Below are 19,626 nucleotides of genomic sequence, written 5' to 3' on the forward strand. Positions count from 1 at the left end.
TTCTGCTCCTTTCCTCCTTCAAAACTCCAGGATTTGAGTTTCCAGGTTTTCACTGGTCTCCTATGACCTAATTTATTACTCAAACTCTGAACAACATCCATCCCATTCTCACATTGTGTCACCTCCTCAAGGTCAACTCCCTAGAAAACTTTCCAATTTCTTGTGATGTAGTCAGTGCCAGAAAATCATAGCATATGTTTTTTAACTATTCCATGAACATTTGGATTATGAGCTATTATCTGTATGTTAATGAATATCCAATTTAAAGAGTCTATTCCTACTTTGTTCTTCTTGTAGATGTTTTTACTCCAAAAAGAGCACTGCAGTAATGTTACAGTAATCAGAGAGCAGTCTCCTGATGTTTGGAAATTTTTGTCATGACTACTGTTTCTGTGGCTTTTCTTTTTCTATTTTAAACATAATTTTATTATTGGAGGATATCTTGTGGTATGATGGGATGCAGTAGATCAATATTTATAGACCATTTGGATCTAAGTTTGGGTGTTCATCTGGCTCACAAAACCATACTGAGATACTTCAGTCAAGAGCCTAGTAGTAAATGGGTGATGAGATGCACCCATATGGCAAGCTGGCCTGCTGGGCGAGCCTCTCTTCAGTGACAGACCAGAAAACCTCAGGTAACAGCACTCCTAACGTGTGTTGTTCAAGCCGGCACAAAAGGTTAAATGGGAATGAATCTCAGGTGTTGTGGTTTAACCCCAGCCAGCAATTACCACGCAGCCTCTCACTTCCTTGTCAGCAGGACTGGGGAGAGAATGGGGATGATAAAAGTGGGAAAACTCATGGGTTGAGATAGAGACACTTTAATAGAGAAAGCAAAAAGCCATGCATGCAAGCAAAGTAAAACTAGGAATTAATTCAGTGCTTCCCATGGGCAGGGAGGTGTTCAGCCATTCCTAGGAGATCAAGGCCCCATCACATGTAGTGGTGACTTGGGAAGATGAACACCATCACTGAGAATGTCCCTCCCTTCCTCCTTCTTCCCCCCAGCTTTATATAATGAGCATGATGTCCTATGGTCTGGAATACCCCTTTGGTCAGCTGGGGTCACCTTTCCTGGCTCTGTCTCCTCTCGATTTCCTGTGCATCCCCAGCCTCTTTGCCAGTGTGGAAGTGCACAAAGAAGAAAAGGCCTTGGCTCTGTGTAAGCCCTGCTCAGCAACAACAAAAACTTCTCTACATTATCAACACTGTGTTCAGCACAAACCCAAAACACAGCGCCATACCAGCCACTGTGAAGAAGATTAAGTCTACCCCAGCTGAAACCAGCACATCATCTTAAATATCTATTATTCAGTTGCCAGAAATGGTAAGGATGCTGATGTCCCTGGCCAGTGTCAGCTTTATTACTTCTGTGGTCTTCACAGCCTTTGCATAACAGAGGCATGCCCAATGGCTTAAATGTTTCTCAGAACGTTCTGCTGTTTTATCTGATTGTAACCAAGTAGTTAGATGTCTAGGAGCAGCTCTTTTCTCTGCCTTATGCTAGTGGGTGTTACTCTATGCAAGAGTCCAGTACATTATCTGGAAAAAGCCTAATAGCAGAATAGGTGTCAGAGCAGATAATCAGTTCACTGACTTCTTCAGATTGTAACAGTGCATGAGCAATGACAGCCTAGTGTGATTGTGGTCAAATTACTCATTAATCCTGTTGTCCTGAAAGGTGGGTAGGGCTCCTCAGCTGGCACCTGAAGGGAAGAGTATAGTCTGGAAGGATCCTGTAGCAGTAAAGATGCTTGCTGTTCATTGTTACCTGTCCTTCTGTTGAAGTCTTGTTCTATTGAAGACAGGTATGTTTCAATAGCATTAATAAATACTTGTTAGCATTACATGTGCTCAGGCACATGAAACACTATACAGAAGGATAAGTCTTAAAAATGCTGGGAACATAGGAAGGTAGTTTTCATCTGACACTGTACATCTTGACTTCAGCATTCCCACTTTGATGATGGCAATTAAGAAGTTATTCAGGACTGCTGAAATTGATACCTGTAATGTCTTTCTTTATACTGCAGCATGCTTGTTTTAAACAAGGGTGTTAATTTTTTGCACTTACAGAGCCAGCTTTTCCTAGTTATTTTATTTCTGAGGAAAATAAATATCAATGCACTAGAAATCCGAAGAAATGTCTGGAGTAGCTTTTTTGTACGTGTTAGCATTGTTATCAGAGGTCTGACACTGGCCATTTGTAAGGCATTAATTCCTGATAAACAGTAAAAGGTGGGTTTTTGTTTTTCTTGGTATACTGAGTCTAAGCCTAACTGTTGTGCTATACTCAGTATATCAGGGTAATAAAGTCAATAGATTTGCCACCTATGAGCAGGGTAGGAGTGACTCAGATGACTCCTTAGCAGTCTGTCTCCTAGCCTCCAAAAATAGTGTCTGAATCATCTCAGATATTGAGAATATTAGAAGCAGAGTTAGCAAAGATTGACTGTGCATCATATCTGTTAGTAAAAATCCTCCTGTCAATCATTTTGCAACTACCATAATTTTTGCTATACCCTTTCTATATTGACTAAGCACAGCATTAGGTGATTTTCCATGGCACAGCATAAACTTTATTTTTCTGACAGCATTTGAATATTCTAAGACTGTTTCTCATCCATCCTGTTCTTTCCAGATTGTAACACTAGGAGTTTTATTGGCAGCTGTTGGTCAGATGGTGCTCATTTAAGTCACCTCCACACGGGCGTATGTTGCACTTGGTATGTCTGAGGATAGGTGACTTACCACATGAGTTTGGAAGGATGTGATACAGGGCCAATGAGATTGCCATCCCATCGGGAGCCACAATGAGAGATAAGTGAAATACCTGGGGGCGTTTGATGTCTCTTGGTTGACTCTGTGTACGCATCTTTGAGTTGTCAACATCCAACTTTTCTTCCTGAGCTGTTTTAAAGTACTGAGTTTAAAACTGAGGAGGACAGATAGTACAGTGAAATAATCTAGTGCATGTTCATTCTGGATTTCTTGCTGATGATGATGCTCGCTCAACAAATGTATATTTCTCTGTAACATACTGCCGCCCTGCCCTTTATGATCTGAACTCGCTACCCCCAAATTTCAGTGTCAGGATGTTCCATAGCTGACAGTGTAGCCTCCAATAGCTCCAGAAAGCATGCATGATCCAGACGGGAATAACACCACAAAGCTTGCTTACTTTGGCAGTAATTTGGTTTGCTTAGCTGGTTAAATAGCAATATTTATGATCCCATTCCCAAGTGGGGGTGCATTTAAAGATCCCTTGGTAATAATAGTTTAAAAATATAAGGCAAATTCTAATGAAGTCAGTAACCATGTTAAATTACAATAGCTGAGACCCCAATTTAGTAGCTGCATATTTTTTTATCATAGGTTTAGGTTTTGAGCTAGGTTCCTGTTTGAAAATTTTCCCTGCAGTGTTGCAGATTTTACCTCTTTCCAGAAGAAACATCTCGAGTGCCTTCACTAACATGTTCACATAAGTAGGCCAGTCACAGGAGCTGGGCGTCACTTCACTGTTTTCAGTGGTGAGCAGAAAAAATCACTCTTACATCTGGTGCTGGAGCTCTTGCTATCAGATCTATTTTTTAAAATTGTGTTTTGTTGTTGCAATGGAATATTTATATTAAAAGTTTTCAAAATAAAAACATTAGGATAAATTCAGAGGTGAATGCAGAGGTATTATACTATTAACACCACTTAAAGATTTTCTTTTCTCCCTTTGCTTCCCAAAGCACAAGTTTGTGATATCAAGATTATCTGAATGCTACTAAAGTAACCAAATAGTTAATTTATTTTTTTGTTTGCAACTTCTTTACATATTTACATATTTTTTACATTGCAACTTCTTTTGAATTGCAGCCAGGAATCTGAAGAGAAAAGAGTTTAGGATGAATTAGTTAGAAAGTTGAGGTGCCACAAGTAAGATGTAGGGGAAAAAAAAGTAGGGAAGAGTCTAAACCAGAGGGATAGCGTCACTACTGTAGTTGATGCTTCTGTGCCTTTTGTAAGTTACTGTTAGAGTTTCTGCAATTAGAATGTAGAAATAAGTCTAGAGCAATTGTGCAGATCCATGTGTGCCACCTCTGGGTTTCAACTTTTACCTAAAACATGTGGTGTTTCAGAGCACTACATTAAAAAAATATTGCATATGGCAGTGCATGCACCTTCACCACAGTGAATGCCATCCCTGCTTTCCTGTGACAATTTGTGCTTGGTAGATCTGCGTGCTAGTCCCTGTGCTTTCTGTGTGCTTAGTAACAGGGTGGATGAAAGATGCCCAAACAGCTGGGGGGCATGTAGTAATGCTGGATAACTATAGTACTCAGAGACAAAATTAATCTGCTCTTTGTGATGCATCCAGTGGAAATACTGTAATCTAAATGAGCAGTTCAAGGTTTTCCTTGGCAAGTCTGTTGGTGTAATTGAATAGTGCTTACGCTTGAATTGTTGATAGTACCTAAGTAGAAAAGGCAAAGAGTGGTGAGGGAAACTCAAATGTTCCCTGAGGTGTAAAAGAAAAGGAATTTGGAGACTCAGATGAGGAACATTTCAAAACCCATCTTCATTTTCTCTAACACTGGTTACAGGAAGGGAGTTTCCATCCATCCTAAGGGCTTGTTTGGGTAAGCATGGGCTATTTTTTGAGGATTAAGAGGATTTAGGTGCTTGGAATTTGTTTTGTTACACATTGTTTTGATTAAATGAAAACATTTGGACTTGATTAAATTAGTTTATCTGGAGCTGTTCAAGGTTGTTTGAGTATTGAAAACAAATTAGATTATGTAATTACATGAACAAACTGTATTTATCAGTGGTTTCCTAGCTGCTTGGTTGATGATTTCATGCCCTGTACTAGTGTTTCCAACCCATAGCTGTGGCAGCTTTATTGGACTTCATCTTGCAAATGTTCTTTTTCTATGCATTGAGCCTTTCAGAGACTCCCTGTGGGTGCATCTTGATGCACCTTCTCTGCTTGCCTCATTTCTAACTGTGATACCCACCGAGCTGTGCCAGACTGGGAAGCGTTAAGGCTTTTGGATGCCAGAGGAATCAAAGCTTGTTATTACCAGTTAAATGTCCAAGGATGGGAAGAATACTTAAAATGTTTGTATTTTCTTACATCTGTCTCCACATTTCTAAAGGATGTGTGTTCATTTATAGTAAAAAATAATTAGGTTTGTTCAATCATATATTGGCTGTTCCTTAAGAAACAATTGAGAGATTTAGTTTGCAGTAGACCTGAGTGAGGAATTTGTTGCCTTTCTCAAATCCATTAATACTTTCTTTGCTTTGTTTGTAAGATACCCACATGTGAACTGAAATTTCTTCTAATCTTACACAGACCTATCTTCACATTTTTATCGAGGTCTGAGCCAGAGGGTTTCACTCCACAATGGATTTTATTTCTTTTTTTTTTTCTTCTCATAGGAAATGGTAACAGCCCAATGAGAATCAGGCTCCAGTGCACACTTTTTCTGAATGCCAGTTGAGTACTTAAGTGCAAACCCAGCATCTTCAAATGGTCTCTCCCAAAAAACATGGATCTGTTTTTTGTCAGGAATGTCCCCTATGCCTCTGGCAGTATTCTGCCATTCTGTTTAGGTTCTTCAGCCTCAATGACAAAACAAAGCAAAAAACTTACATGGGAGGTTGAGCTGTTTAAACATACCCTGGCTTTATGTCCTGTTTCTGTCTTAAGTGGTCATTTCCCCAGGGCTCCTTGGTCTTTGTTAAACAGAGGTTCCCAGAACCTTTGTCAAGGAAAAGCAGTGTTTCCTTTGCCTTTTTGAAGGCTTACGCTCCTCCATCTCACTTTTCTCAAATGGTCTGTGTGTAATTCCAGTTCTGATGAAGTTGTATGCCTGTGATTTCCAGCACCAGTGTCATAATCAAATGCAGCCTCTACTCTTGGCCATAAACTACCTGAGGAAATAATGCAACAAGAGTATGGGCTGCTTACACCTATTTAAAATAATCAGGAATTTTATTTCAATGTGGTGTGGGGTTTTTTCTTTATTTTTATTTGTGTTTTGTTTTGAGGGGGTTTTTCTAAGTTCTCATAATATTTGCCATTTGAGATTGTCAAGTTTTCAGTTTAGCCTGGAGATTGCATCCTATTTGTTTTTACATGGCTGAGTTGAACTGACAGTTGTATATTTCAGAAATTAAAATTTTTATTACAGAACTTTATATTCTCAGAATAGATTTCATGTATTCTCACTTAAACTTCCTTCCTCATACATTAGGCCAGAGATGTAAATCAGTTGCCAGTTAACTGAGTGATTTGCACCACATGATAATATGTGAAGCTTGGAATTGTTATTTTCTGTTATGTTTAAATACTGAGGCATTAAAAATTCTTAATTATTTACCTCATACTAGAACTTTTAGTGTCATTTGTTTACACTTATTTGCACAAGTTATTTGTGTGGATGTCCAAAGCAAACAGTTATGAGAAGGAACATGAACTACTTCTTATCTATTGGCATCTTCCTTCCCAGTATTTTTAGCACAAACTTTTTGCTTGAAAAAAAAGCTTTTCACGTGCCCATTCATTCATTACCTACCAGATTCCTGCAGGAGAGGAACATGTGAAAAGTGCCTGGTAGTGCAGATACCCACGCAACTTGGCCTTCTGCATGTCAATTGCTTTATAGGAACAGTAGCATAGAAAAAAATAATTTATTTTGCTGGAAATACTGGATATATTTATGTTGTTTAAAAGGTGGATTTTGCACGTTACCTTGTTGCCTTAAGCCTGGAGATAGGGGGAAGAAAATCTATTAGATCTCTTGCACTCAAGGAATTCCACAGTAAAACTGTTTTTGTTTGCCTTTGTTTCACTGTATTTCTTTTGAACACCAAACTGCTCCCCCCAATGCTATTTCACACTGTTTCATTGTGTGATTTTACTTTGCAAGAAAGCCACCTTAGTGTTCAGCCTTGCTCAGGCACATCTTTAAAAGCACTAAAATTCTTTCTATGTTGTCTATATTACAGTGCAGCCACTTGTTTGTGGCTGCTCAGGAAGAAACAGAGAGAGAGACAGATGTTTGTCATGTTTTAGTTACTGCTGTGGTCAACCCCCCTTCATTTTGCTCTGGAGTAACAACAGTTCTGTAAGGATGTCTCTTATACACTCAGATGAAGTCCCAACAAAGGTTGAGACCCAAAAAAATAAGGCTTGTGCTGTCATGAGTAGCCTTCCAAGGCTGACTAGGACCACTAGCACAATGCTACAGCTTGAAGTACTTTCAGTCAGTTTATATTAAATGAAAATATAAGATAAGACAAGAAAAATATTAAATATACTTTTGCAGAGCACAGTGAAAAAACAATTCTGGCAGTTTGCACTGTGCGTGGACCTATCCGGCAATCAGGCTTTGGCATTCCAGACCTTGTCTGTGCAGTGTGAGGGTGCTCTGTGATGAGCTGGGCTGAGTGCATTGTTTCTTGAGCGTGTTTCCTGGGCCAAGGGAATTACACAGCTGGATTGGAACTCCTTGGGCTGCTGAGTGTCTTACTTTGTGCATCACACAACACACAGGTTCCTTTTCCAACACTGGCCTTCTATGGTATTCATAATAGTAATAGCCTGTGGTTGTCCAGAGGTCACGGCAATTTGAATAATGAGCTCTACGTTCTTAATTACCTTGCATTATCTACAGTTTGTCATTTTTATTGTAATTCATTACAGACCAAGCAATGCCAATCCAGGAAAATGCCATGATTATGTGAAGGTTTTTATTTTTTAAAGTTAGAATCTTATCCTAAATCTGACAAATGGATTCTGAACACTACTTGTCAAATACTATTTGATTCCTGACAAAAACGACCTTTGTTTGTCTTGAACTAAAACTTACGGAATTTTTCCTGTTGTTTTCACATTGTTTAGTTCATGAAAATTCTGACAGCTCATTTACATTGTGAATTATTATAAAGTCCTACATCTTTAGAAAGTGCTAAACCATGCCTATTACTGCATGTATCTCTGAATTGAGAAATATTTTTCATTTGATGTTGACATTTTTCATGTTTCATCTGATAATTTATATTGCTGTACACATGCAAGCGCTAGCTCGCACAGAAATAATTACCCTTGTCTTTATATTGGAGTTACAAGGTTTTAATGCTTTGGAGTTTGTCTATGAAATAATTTCAGTAGAATCTCTTGATATTTTTATCATCTTCATGGGTGGATACAAATTAGCTTCTTTTATCTGAGAAATAAATGTGGAGCAAAAATCTAGGTCCTCTGCAAGAAATAGTTTTCTAGAGAACAACCAAGGCTTAAAGTCAAAATGAAATATTTGTCCCCACTACTTTCTATTCTCTTGTGAGTTTTTTCCCAGTCTCCCAGGGAAGGGTAAGTGGTCCAGGATTTTCAGAAACAGGCGGCTGACAAATAACAGTATCTATACCAAAGTGTGAATAAGAGGTGGAGCCATATTAATTAAGAGTCTTGCTTAATAGCATAATGAAATAAAATGGCTGGGATATCTAAGGGAAGAATGTGCTTACTGTGTTTGTCATGGAGAGAAGATGTGAACGAGGCAGAGGTCAGAGATCACAAGGAGGGAAAGGAAAGTGGTTCTACCATAAGGTGGTTAAAAGTGCACGTCAGATGGATAGTCAGTCCTCGGATGTCCAAATGGAGGACGAAGCTCTCCAGCCCTATTCCTTTCCTCTTCAACTTGTGTGTGATGTGTGGCCAGATAATACTAAAGTCATTAACAAAATTTTTATTTCTGTTTTCATTTCAGTTATTTGCCACCTTCCATGCATGAATGGAGGCCAGTGTAGTTCTAGAGATAAATGCCAGTGCCCTCCTAATTACACTGGTAAACTTTGTCAGATTCCCGTGCAGACTGCCGGTTCTCCAAAACTCTACCATCACCCGCAACAGGTGAACAAGGCTGTAGGATCACAAGTTATCCACTCCACTCATACTTTACCACTGACAATGTCTGGACAGCAAGGTGTAAAAGGTAACTTCTTTCTTGATAGATATTTTTAACTTGTTGATTTTAACAAACTATTTTGGGTATTCAACCAGTAATAATAGTGCTACATCTGCATATATCAAATATTGACACTGCAATTTGAATGTCACCAGAATGTCTAGAACGTATTTTGCTCAATATCTGAAATAATAAGAAATAACAGTGTTTTTGAAAAGATTTCATAGGTAAATTTACTTGCTTTATGGTGGAATTTAATGCAGATTGCAGAGTCAAGGGATAATGCAGGGGGCTTCTTCCAGAAGTGTAGACCTGTTCAAAAAGATAACCATTGTGGTTGAACAGAGTCCATAAATTGCAGTATACCTAGACAGAGAGTTGCAAGTGATTCCATGGTTACTAGTGGAGGGAAGAGACCATGCTTTTCAACATAAAAAAAAATTAAATCTAATGTAAAACTAAAAATACAAGCCATGTTTATCTTACATGATTTGGTGGAGTCTTATAAGATAATTTTGTGGTGAACTTTTAGTGTAGATAGGCCATGGTGTGATTCACTTAAATAGACTTCACTTAAGGAATTCACTTAAATTCCTTCCAGGTCAAATAACAATATCATTAAGAAAAAAAATTTTAAAAAATAAAGTAGGGTTTTCCTACTGCCAATGCTGTGAAGAGGACAGAGGATAAGAAGAAAGGAAACCTGTAAAGTTAATCAAATTTTCCCAGTCAAAGAAAGTATATTCAGCTTCAGATCTCTGTTTCCCCTAATACTTTTGTTGTGAGGTGAAAACTTCTGATGACTTTGAAGAGAGGTGTTGAATTTATTTCTTACGTGTCCTATGACTCTAGCTAGGATTTTATCTGGGTGAGATCTTGTCCATATGGAGTGACCCCTGCAATTCAGATTCTCAACACATGACCTAATGTGAATTTTGTTTGCTTGTTTGAATTGCCAGATTGATTTTTTGGTCAAGGGTAATTTTACAGTTATCTCTCCAAGGTTGGTATCTCTGAATAAAAAGAAAATATATAGGGGAAGATGTGAGTAGGCTCAGTTGCTGGCAAAGAGTTTCTGAATAACTTTGCTAAAACAGGCCAAACTATTTAGATATTTGCGATAAATATAATCTAAGGTAGTAATTCTGTATTCAGAAAGGGACATAGCTGTGAAGGAACTGTTGACAGTATCCTGGAAATGCAATATTTTATAAGTACTTTTGAGTATCTCTTCCATCTGAAGAAGAGGATATAATTACCTAAACATTTAGCAGAGCAGCAATTTATTTCTGTGCCTATGTAATTCCAGATGAAATAATTATAGACGATACAGTGGATCACCACCCCCAAATTTGTAAGACACAGTTAGTCTTCAGATTTAGAGTTCCTCTCTTAAGTGCACAATAGGTTTCTCATTGCTAAAGAGTCTGACCTCTTGAATATTTTTTTCCTGACCTTCAAATCCTCATAGGAATCATTAGTAGTCACAATGCTCTTTCCACGTCCAAATGAGGATGTTGGATGTTGAGAGACGAATATTTCATTTCTTTAAAGGAAAGAATAAAACAATTCATCCTGAAATGGCTGGCAGAAATAAAAATGAGCACATCTTGGCAGTGATCCAAGACCTGGAGAGGATTGTGATAATAGTACTGCATGGGAGAATCCAGCCTAAATTTTACATTTTCAGCATCTGAACATCTCTGGATGGATTGAGACACTAAAGCAGAGCAATTCAGTGATTTCTTTTGAAAACTAAGATATTTTTTAGATTTAGCAGCCAGAGAAACTAGTTGAAGGGATCCCTCTTCATACATAAAAATGCTGGGGTGAGTTTTGTTGTTTTTACAGACAGGCTATGATGTCTTGCCTTGCGCTGCAAACCCAGTCCAACAGCCTGAGGAGGACCTTAACTGCTTCTGCTTGTAACACTGACTCTTTCCCCTGTGGGTTTGCCTTTAGCAGACCTCACATAGCATACAGTTTGGTTGTAGATTGTTCAGCTACAGGCAAGATCTTGGCCCTGCAGCCATAATTTGCTGACTTTCTACCATTTTATTCCTGATGTTTCTGTCTGAGTATGCTGACAATTTTCATAAATGAAATGCAGTCAGTGTAAAAATAAGTCTGTTTCTTTTAAGGAATTCCTATATGACACCAGTTAATACTGATAATGTGCCTAGAGAAATGAAAATAATGTCAAAAACCAAAAGCACTTTCTCCAAAATATTATAATTTTAAAGTAGCTCAACTAAATGAGATATGCCTCCTGAGGACTGGAGCTGAAAATGCCTAACCAAGTTCCAAAGAATAGGTCAAACTCCAGGAGACAAAGAGACAATCCAGAAGACTCAACAATCCACTGTGCATCATAGAGAAAGCTGTGTCAAAAGATACTTGTTGATTCTTGATGTTTGGAAGGGATGTTACCTCTGATGGATTGTCTGGCCTCAAGTAGCCTGTGCACTACTTGCTGACAAGAGAGGCCCAGCTAGACAAAGCAAATGCTGACTTAGTTATGCAGCTTACAAACTGTACAGCTTGTTACACACCTCTCTTCCCTGCCCACCCCAATAATAATTTATGTCTTCAAAGGGTGTTTTGTGTTCCAGTGAAAAGTGGCTTAAGGGTCACAAGCAGTTCTGTGCAGATTGCATTGGCTGGAGGGTCTCAGTCTACATACCCAGACTTAAAGCTACAACCATATTTAAAAACGGAAGTGTCTGAATATCATTTCCTCCCTCTTTATCTGCCAAACCCTGAATTCAAAGTTCAACAAAGGGAGTGGTGATTTTAGATGGTTGAGATGCTGGCAACTCTTGCAGGGGCAAACTTAGGACTTGGCAGGTATATAAAGGTCAAGAGATGAAATCTGAAGCTTTTTCTGTGTTCCAGAGAAAGATGATGGATCTGAAAAAGAAAATAAAGCTTAATATATATCCAAAAATAACCCAGTAGAGTTTGAATTCTGGATCTTTGAATGGGATTCTTATTACACAGTATGACCATAAATATTAATGTCATACCAGCCAATTTGGACATCCATGTTTATCTAGCAGTCTTTACAATCCTATAATGTTGTTCTTTCCTACATAAAGATTTTTCATTTTCTTGCTTTGTTAATGAGACTCTATGTGTTCTTTAAGCCTTCCCTCTAACCCCCAAATTTGGGCCTCATTTATATTTCAGTCACTTTAAGGCACTCTGTAGAAATTCTGATGTACAAAAAAGAAATGTCTTAGAGGTGCCTCAGATATCTTTTTCACATATTTTATTACCAATTTCTCTTATGTGTTTTTCCTTCAATTATTTTAGTGAAGTTCCCTCCTAACATAGTGAATATCCATGTGAAACATCCCCCTGAAGCCTCAGTTCAGATCCATCAAGTGTCGAGAATTGACAGCACATCAACAGGACAAAAAGCGAAAGTACCTCAGCCAGTACATCCACAGGTCTCTTACCAAGGTCTTCCGTATCAGAAGACCCAGAAGGGACATACAACTTACACAAATCAACAACCCATTCCTCATATGTTTCCTGTTTCAGTTAAAACTCAGCTTGGGCGCTGCTTTCAGGAGACTGTTGGGACACAGGTAAGAAATGTTTGCTAAGGCTTGTGAGACAGGTAACTTTAAAAAAATTTAAAAATCCAACAATTGGAGGGAAAGGACATATTTGACATTCTTTTCTGCAAAAAACTTATTTTGAGAATGTAAAGTTTTTATAAAATAACATTTTTCTGAACCTCTTTGTCCTTCAAGCTAATTTTATTATATTAATATATCTTTAATATATAAATATTTATATATTTATATATTAATATATCTTTATTTTCTATGGACCTGGGTCCCTGAAATTTTGATTTCAATTTTTTTTATCCATAGCTTTTTGTTTTTCTCATGGAAACTCCTATGCCACAACTTTGTGTTATACAGTACTTTAGGCTAAAGTTTTGAATCTGTTGTAATGTGACCACTGAATGGGGTAGAAAAATCATGAAAGCCAACTGAGTGTTGGCTAGAAACCTTAGTTCAGTTAAAAATAGTATGTTCACATCATGTTTTACATATGATTATTCAGAATTGTGTATCTTCTTTCAATCCTCAAAGCATTTTAATAGCAACACATTTTTATATTTGCATATGTATTTGAGTATACCCAGACTTGATATGAATATGTGAAAAGATTGTTAAGAAGTCTGTAAAATCCTGTTATTTATTGCTTATTACCCTTCTGAAATTTGACTTTTCAGATCAAATGTCTTTAAGGTGAATGCATGTCTCAGACTGAAATACTGTGTGAGGTTTCAGGAGAAATCACTCGTTTTGGGATGTGATGTTAGAGAATAAGTATGTTGTTGTTCAGGCTGAAAAATACTTCATGACTCTATCACTGAAGATTTGAATTTTAAGTTTATCACAAAGGCTGCTTTGCTTCTGGTCCTTCCAGTAATACATGCTCAAAGTTAGCCAATTTTCAAGCATCAAAAATTGTATATATTTCCAGTATATTTCACAAATGCTTGTTAGATGTTGGCAGCAAAATTATCCAAAGATGTCTCCAGCACAGAGCATGATCTGCCATCCCCTCAAAGGGATATCACCCATCATTCCCGAGATGTAGGACTGGAGAAAAATTCCCTTTGCAAGTGTTTCTTCTGGCCATTTCTTCCAGCTGTCAGTGAATTTTTTAAAGGCTCTGTGTGCAACCCCTGCCTTCCCCCCCCCCCATAAAAAGAGGGAAGAGACCTCACTTCCTTACTCACAGATGGGCAAGGAGCTTTGGAAAGGATCAGTAATAGGGAACAGACAGGAGCAGAAATAGGATGCAGTCAGAAGAAGAGTGAAGGTGACATAGTTGTCAGATCCTAAGGTACTGAACTCCTCCTGTCATGGGCAGAATGTTGAACTTGAAATCAAAGTGCCTTAGTCTCAGTCACCTGAGTCTAAGGAATTGACATGAGGATGTTTAAAAGTAATTCATTCTGAAAAATGCAAGGGAAGAAGTTAATTTAAATGTCATCACAGACCAAAAGAAGACCAGAGTTAAGTTTGCATATGGAACATTAGAGGCTAGGGTTCACAACTTGTTGAATGGTTGATTTGGGATCTACAGTCTAATTTACACTGGTGAGTTCCTTGTGCTTGTCTGTGTCAAGAATAGTAAAACCTTCAATGCTTTTTTTAACAAGTGTTGAAGCACATGGTCAAATGAAAGGTCATCGATTTTACATGAAAAAATTAAGCGGGGCCTGTGCCAAACAACCATTTCTCTCTATTTCCTAAAAATGAGTAATCTAAAAAGCATGGCATCATAATGTGCAATCCTAAAAATCTGAAAATAAGTGTGATAATAATAGTTGTTTATTATTTTTTGTATTTTTCTTTGTACTCATATATAAAGGAATACAAAATTAATTCCTTGGTCTTAGACCTGGCAGTGAGTGCTCCTTTATCTCCTACCTCTTATGCTTAATCAGTTTCCTCTGTGTTCTTTCTGCTGCATTTATGAGTGAGGTATCTTGAAAGACATACTGAGACTTTGTGTCCTATGCATGCCCCTCACATTACAGTGATTTTAAAACTAAAGGTTACTCATTGCTCTCTGGAAGACAGTAATGTGCTCCTTTTAAAGGGGGAGAAGAGGGAAAATAAACTTGCATTACCCTCATGTCTGACTTGGAATCCTACTAAATGCTTAATCACCAATTTTTATAACATTTTTTTCAGTATTGCCCTGGAAAAATGTGTCTTTGCAGTGCTCTCAAGAAAGGGTAGGGCCTCCTAGTTCAGAATAGTGTGTGTTCTCAGTTTTTACAGATTTCATTGATCAGTGTCAATCCTGAAGAAGAGCATAGTAAGGATTTCAGAGGCCTTCTGTTATGTTAATTGTTCAATTTAATTGGAGTTGTAGAATGGCATTTTGTAGAACATTCTTTTAAGGCCTTGCCATAAATATAGATCTAAGTGACTCATTCACCTTTCAGATTTGAATCTGAAATGTTACTTTTTTTCCTGCAGTCAGTCAATGCATATGCTTTCTTTTTATGGTAAATATGCCTTAAACTGCAAAAGACGACTTTTTTTTTTAACTGCTTAACAGATCTATTCTAAAAGAATTAGCTTTTCAGTTTCTTTCATATTTGCTTTGCTATATCTGGGGATTTTCTTTATTTGTTCAGATGAGATACTAAAATGAGCTTTCCCTATTAGTAGCAATGTGTAGCTATTAGTAGCAAGTCCTTTCTGGAGTTGAATGCTGCATAATTTTGATATCCATACTTTGTTAAACAATCATCAGTGTTTATACATTTTTTTGCAGGGTGGACTGTGTATTTGGCTTCAGAAATGTTTTATTAAATATCCTGGGATCCTGAGATGACTTTACTGTCTGTAGAGCAGATTGGTGGAAGGATTTGTGTGTGGCCTCGTGTAGACAAGTCAACTAAGTTAATAAGGCTTTGCTGAACGTACTTTTGGTCCATGCTGAAAGCACAGGATTAAAACAGTATCAGACTCTCTTTTGTGGTTTTGTGTGCATGTGTAACCTCTACCATTCTATGTTTCTCTCCATCCCTTGTTCTCTTCTTCTTCCTTGAATTTCAACTGCTCTTCAATTACAGGTCTTTTGATTTCAGTGCTTTGAGGTTTTTTTCATACTCTTCTGTGGAATATTTTTCATCTCCCAGCACATTCTTCCTTGCCTCACCTTAGTTAAATTCCCTTAATGTATCTCATTCAAAAACAGTAGGATACTCAAATTCCAGGACAGAGAGAGTGCATTTTCTGCAATGAATTTCCAAGTGAGTGCATACTGTTTCAGTTAGCAACTGGAGCCACCTTGAACTGAAGCTCAGAGGACATTGTGGCACTGATAGTTGAAGAACCTGGTCATATTGTCAGGCCTACAATCACTTTTCATTAATGACATATGAATTCTTTCAGACCACCTCTTCTCTTAGCTGCCTATAGTAACATAAGTGACTGTAACCACAGGCAGCAACTGTGAGGACAGGCTAGTAAAAGGTGTATGAAAGTATGTCAGTCCACCAGCTCAGGACAGGGGGAGTGAGAGGGGCAAGAGGAATGAATTTTCATAGTTTAATAAGAATAGATAAATAAAGACATACATTTTCATAAATACATTTACACATGTATGTATATGTTGCTTAACTGTGGTTGTTTTCTGAAGTGTCCTCAGCACTGTGAAGTAAAGTGGAAAGATAACTACAAGAGTAGTATTACTATTTGAATTTTTAAATAGTATTATAGGGAGCAAACAGTGTTTTGGATGGATCTGTTTTGTTCTCAAGTCAATTCACTTTTCCTGGCTGCCTCTCTTTTCTCTGAGTGGAACACTTAGCAATTATTTCTCCTCTGGGAGATGTTAATGGTGGTTGCTCCAGGACAGCTTATCATGTTACATGATAGCTCACTATGATACGTCCCATACAAAACTTGTGGTTCATCATACTCCTTCCTAGTACCACAAGGATTTTTGCAGAGTATATCATAAACCAAACAGTTAATCTGCAGGCCAAAAACTTGCTATTGACATAAAGATATAGGAAACAAACCTTTACCTAAACTTGCAGATTACTATATAGAAAATGACGTGGAGGAAATAGAGACTTGAAGTTGGGAAATAGACATAATGAAAGCAGTAGGATAAAATTCCAATTAAGATGCAAGTAAATTTCTGGAGACTATTCTATGTTACGATGCCTTCAAAAGCTGGAGACTGGGCATAGTGTCCTGCAAAATATTTTACAGCCATGTCGTCCTTTATTTCTTAAATCCAAGGGGTTGGTCATCTTAGACCACTGATTCACTAAGCCCTAGTCAAAAAGCAAGCAAATAAGGAAGATTTTGTTTCTCTTCTTTAATTCCTCCTCTTCAGATGATTTTCATTTTAATTCTAATAAAAATGCCTTTATTATGACACAGAAGATCTTGTTATTTCCCAAAATACTTTTACAGCGTCAGTGGTGTACCAATTAAAGATTGTGTTGGTATTCTTGAGTCCTGTTGATCTTGCATATAATTTCTTTGCATTTAAATCAAGAAAAGAATGCACTTATCTACTGTCTGTCAAAATTCATATAAAGGTAATTAAGCACTACTTTTTCCACTCCTTAGGATCACTTTGAAGTGTTTACTAAGTATATTCAAGTGTTTTCCTATGGTTAATGCATCGCAGTATTATCGCTTGAAAAAGTGGGGGTTTTTTTCCCAAAATTGTTTGGATCTCTTCTTTCCTTCAATGTAAAAATTGTGGTATTTTTTGCAAAACAGTAAGAAATTGGAGAAGCTAATATTTCAGAAAATTCATCTAAATCATGCTCTTTCTGTCTAGATTCACATGTAATGCTGTTCTTTTCAGCAGCTATTTCTGGGTGCTAGGTTTACCGAAGGAGACTTCTAGTGATCTCAGCAGCTATAGTTTAAAAACAAAAAAAAAAGAGTTGTTATTCTGTAGAGAGATACTGAAGTTGCTTACCTTGATGAAGGGAACACATCGCAAAATGTCCAGAAGAGAAGCTGGCTATGAAGTCCTGTCTGCCTATGTTTGTTCATTCCTCCTCATGTAACTGCTGAGAGGATCATCTCTGAAATGGTCACTGCAAGAATTTTAGAAATACTGTCTTCTGATCCCCCCTTTTTCTTGTGGTATTTTAAATTCAAGTCAGTACCAGGTTGCCATGTTGAGGTATACATTCCATTCCTCACTTGTCAGTGGTTTGCTACATGATGCTTTGTGCTTCCCTTGCAAAATGCTTAAAAAGGTGTGGCACAAAAGATCCGTATTTGTTACAGCTCTGTTCAAAAGGATGCCTGAATTGGAGCTGTTTTGGTATTGTGAAGTGAAATTTGGTGGATTATAATGATACTTTGGAAAAATCATGTTAAAGAAAATCACAATATGACATCTATAGCAGACAATAGAAGCATATTTTGATAGATTAATGGTTTTAATTGAGCTAAATAACATTAATGGTGAACGCTAGGAAAGATTTTTGAAAATTATAAGGGTTGTCCATATTTCAGTGCAATCAAAACTCTCACATATGTGTTCAAATGTGTTTCAAATGCTGCTTAGTATGTCTGATCAACAGATATTAGTTAATCAATGTCTTGAGCAGGATACATTTCTATGGAGATAGTTTATTTAATACTTTGTTTCAGTAATGTCTTTTACGGGAAACACTTGTTTTGGTTTGAGCAACACACTGTCAAACAAACTGCTGTCAAGCTTACTAGAATACAAAATAAAGCCAAGTGATAGGTGGCAGCTGGAAAAGGTCAGAAATTATCAACATCATATCATGGTCAAGATTCTGACTGCAAATCATTAAGCATTTACTTAAATTCATTCAGACAAGGGCATACACTGATCAGCTACTTAACTTTGAGAATATACACACTGTTTTTAGAAACTGGGCTTAGATAATTGGTGAGTTTTTCATGATGGGAAATATTAAACAAATGCAACAAAGTTTTTGAGTTAGAAATCAGAACAGCAAAATGTGTTGATAGCCCTTAATGCCTAACCTAACATATTGATACTACTGTATGCAATATGATCATAGTGTGTGTAGTGTGGAAGTGATGACAGTAGTAACATACCTGTTGAAGTTATTCATTCAACTGTATAACCATCCCTGTCGAACTTCGTATTTAAGAAAACATGTCCTGTGGAGGTAAATTTCAGGTATTTTCTTTTTTTGACGGCTGTATGAAATGAACTTTCGTATTTATCTTCGTTAGGCAGGAGAAGTGATACAATTTTGTGCTTCATCTGGTACTTTTTCTCTCAGAGCACTTTTAAAACCTCTTTTCTTTAGAATAGTCTTAAAAATACCATCTCATAAAATAAAATAAGTGTCTGGAATTCCTTGAAGCTCATGGTTTGGCTTCTGAAATTCTTAAACAAATAGACTGTCAGAAATTGGTGTGGATTCATTTCCAGGATTAATGCTTCATTTGCAATAGTTTCTTTGCAAGATCAATACTCTGAAATATCAGAAGATTAAAAATGTATCAGATACCAAAAGCACCAAACATTGTTTTAATTACTCAAATAGAAGAAAGCTGGATAATTTTTACTTGCTTATGAAGAATGTTCTGCTTAAGCCAAAACAAATTCTTTACCAGTTCTTCTAGAAAGTCTGGAAGTATTTAAGTTTCTCTCTTCTACTTATGAGACAATGCCTGTTAGTGAGCCAGTGCTACATGGGATAACACTCTTCATTTATAACAACCTGTCATTCAGCTGGTCAGTGAGCTAATTAAGTATGTCTGTTAATTGTTTCTGTAATACAGTTTATTAAGTTTGAGGTTTCTTGCTCTGTTTGTAGTGCCTATAGGAAAAAAAAAGAAGCAACAGTCCAAGGTCTGTGCCTGTTGAATGGTTTACAGAAAGTTAAACAGTGTATCCATTCACTTCTGCTGTTGTGGTATGTGAAATGCAGTCTTTTGAGCTGAATCCCAGAGTCATTAGCTATTAGCTCAGGCAAAGCACCTATCAATTTCAGTCATAGTTAATCATGTGACACTCCTTTATTTATGCCTGTACTGTGGTTTTAGCTAACAGCTTGTGACAGGGATTTGTAGATGGGTCATGCAGGAGTGGCAGTCCCAGGAAACCTTGTGGTCCC

General features: G+C 37.3%; 1 protein-coding gene across 10 annotated transcripts in view; it reads left to right on the plus strand.

Moving 5' to 3' along the window:
* Window positions 1-19,626, plus strand: part of LTBP1 (latent transforming growth factor beta binding protein 1) — a 190,655-nt gene that overhangs the window by 76,972 nt on the left and 94,057 nt on the right. For 8 of the 10 annotated variants that reach the window (XM_069010026.1, XM_069010028.1, XM_069010027.1 and 5 more), the window contains 2 exons: window positions 8,772-8,996; window positions 12,285-12,562. In XM_069010026.1, the coding sequence (XP_068866127.1) occupies window positions 8,772-8,996; window positions 12,285-12,562 (503 nt within the window). Of the gene's footprint in view, window positions 1-1,727; window positions 1,812-8,771; window positions 8,997-12,284; window positions 12,563-19,626 lie in introns of those variants that run through there. The other 2 variants (XM_069010036.1, XM_069010030.1) reach the window with 2 other exon arrangements.

This window comes from Aphelocoma coerulescens, chromosome 3 (assembly GCF_041296385.1).
Source record: "Aphelocoma coerulescens isolate FSJ_1873_10779 chromosome 3, UR_Acoe_1.0, whole genome shotgun sequence".
NCBI lineage: Eukaryota > Metazoa > Chordata > Aves > Passeriformes > Corvidae > Aphelocoma > Aphelocoma coerulescens.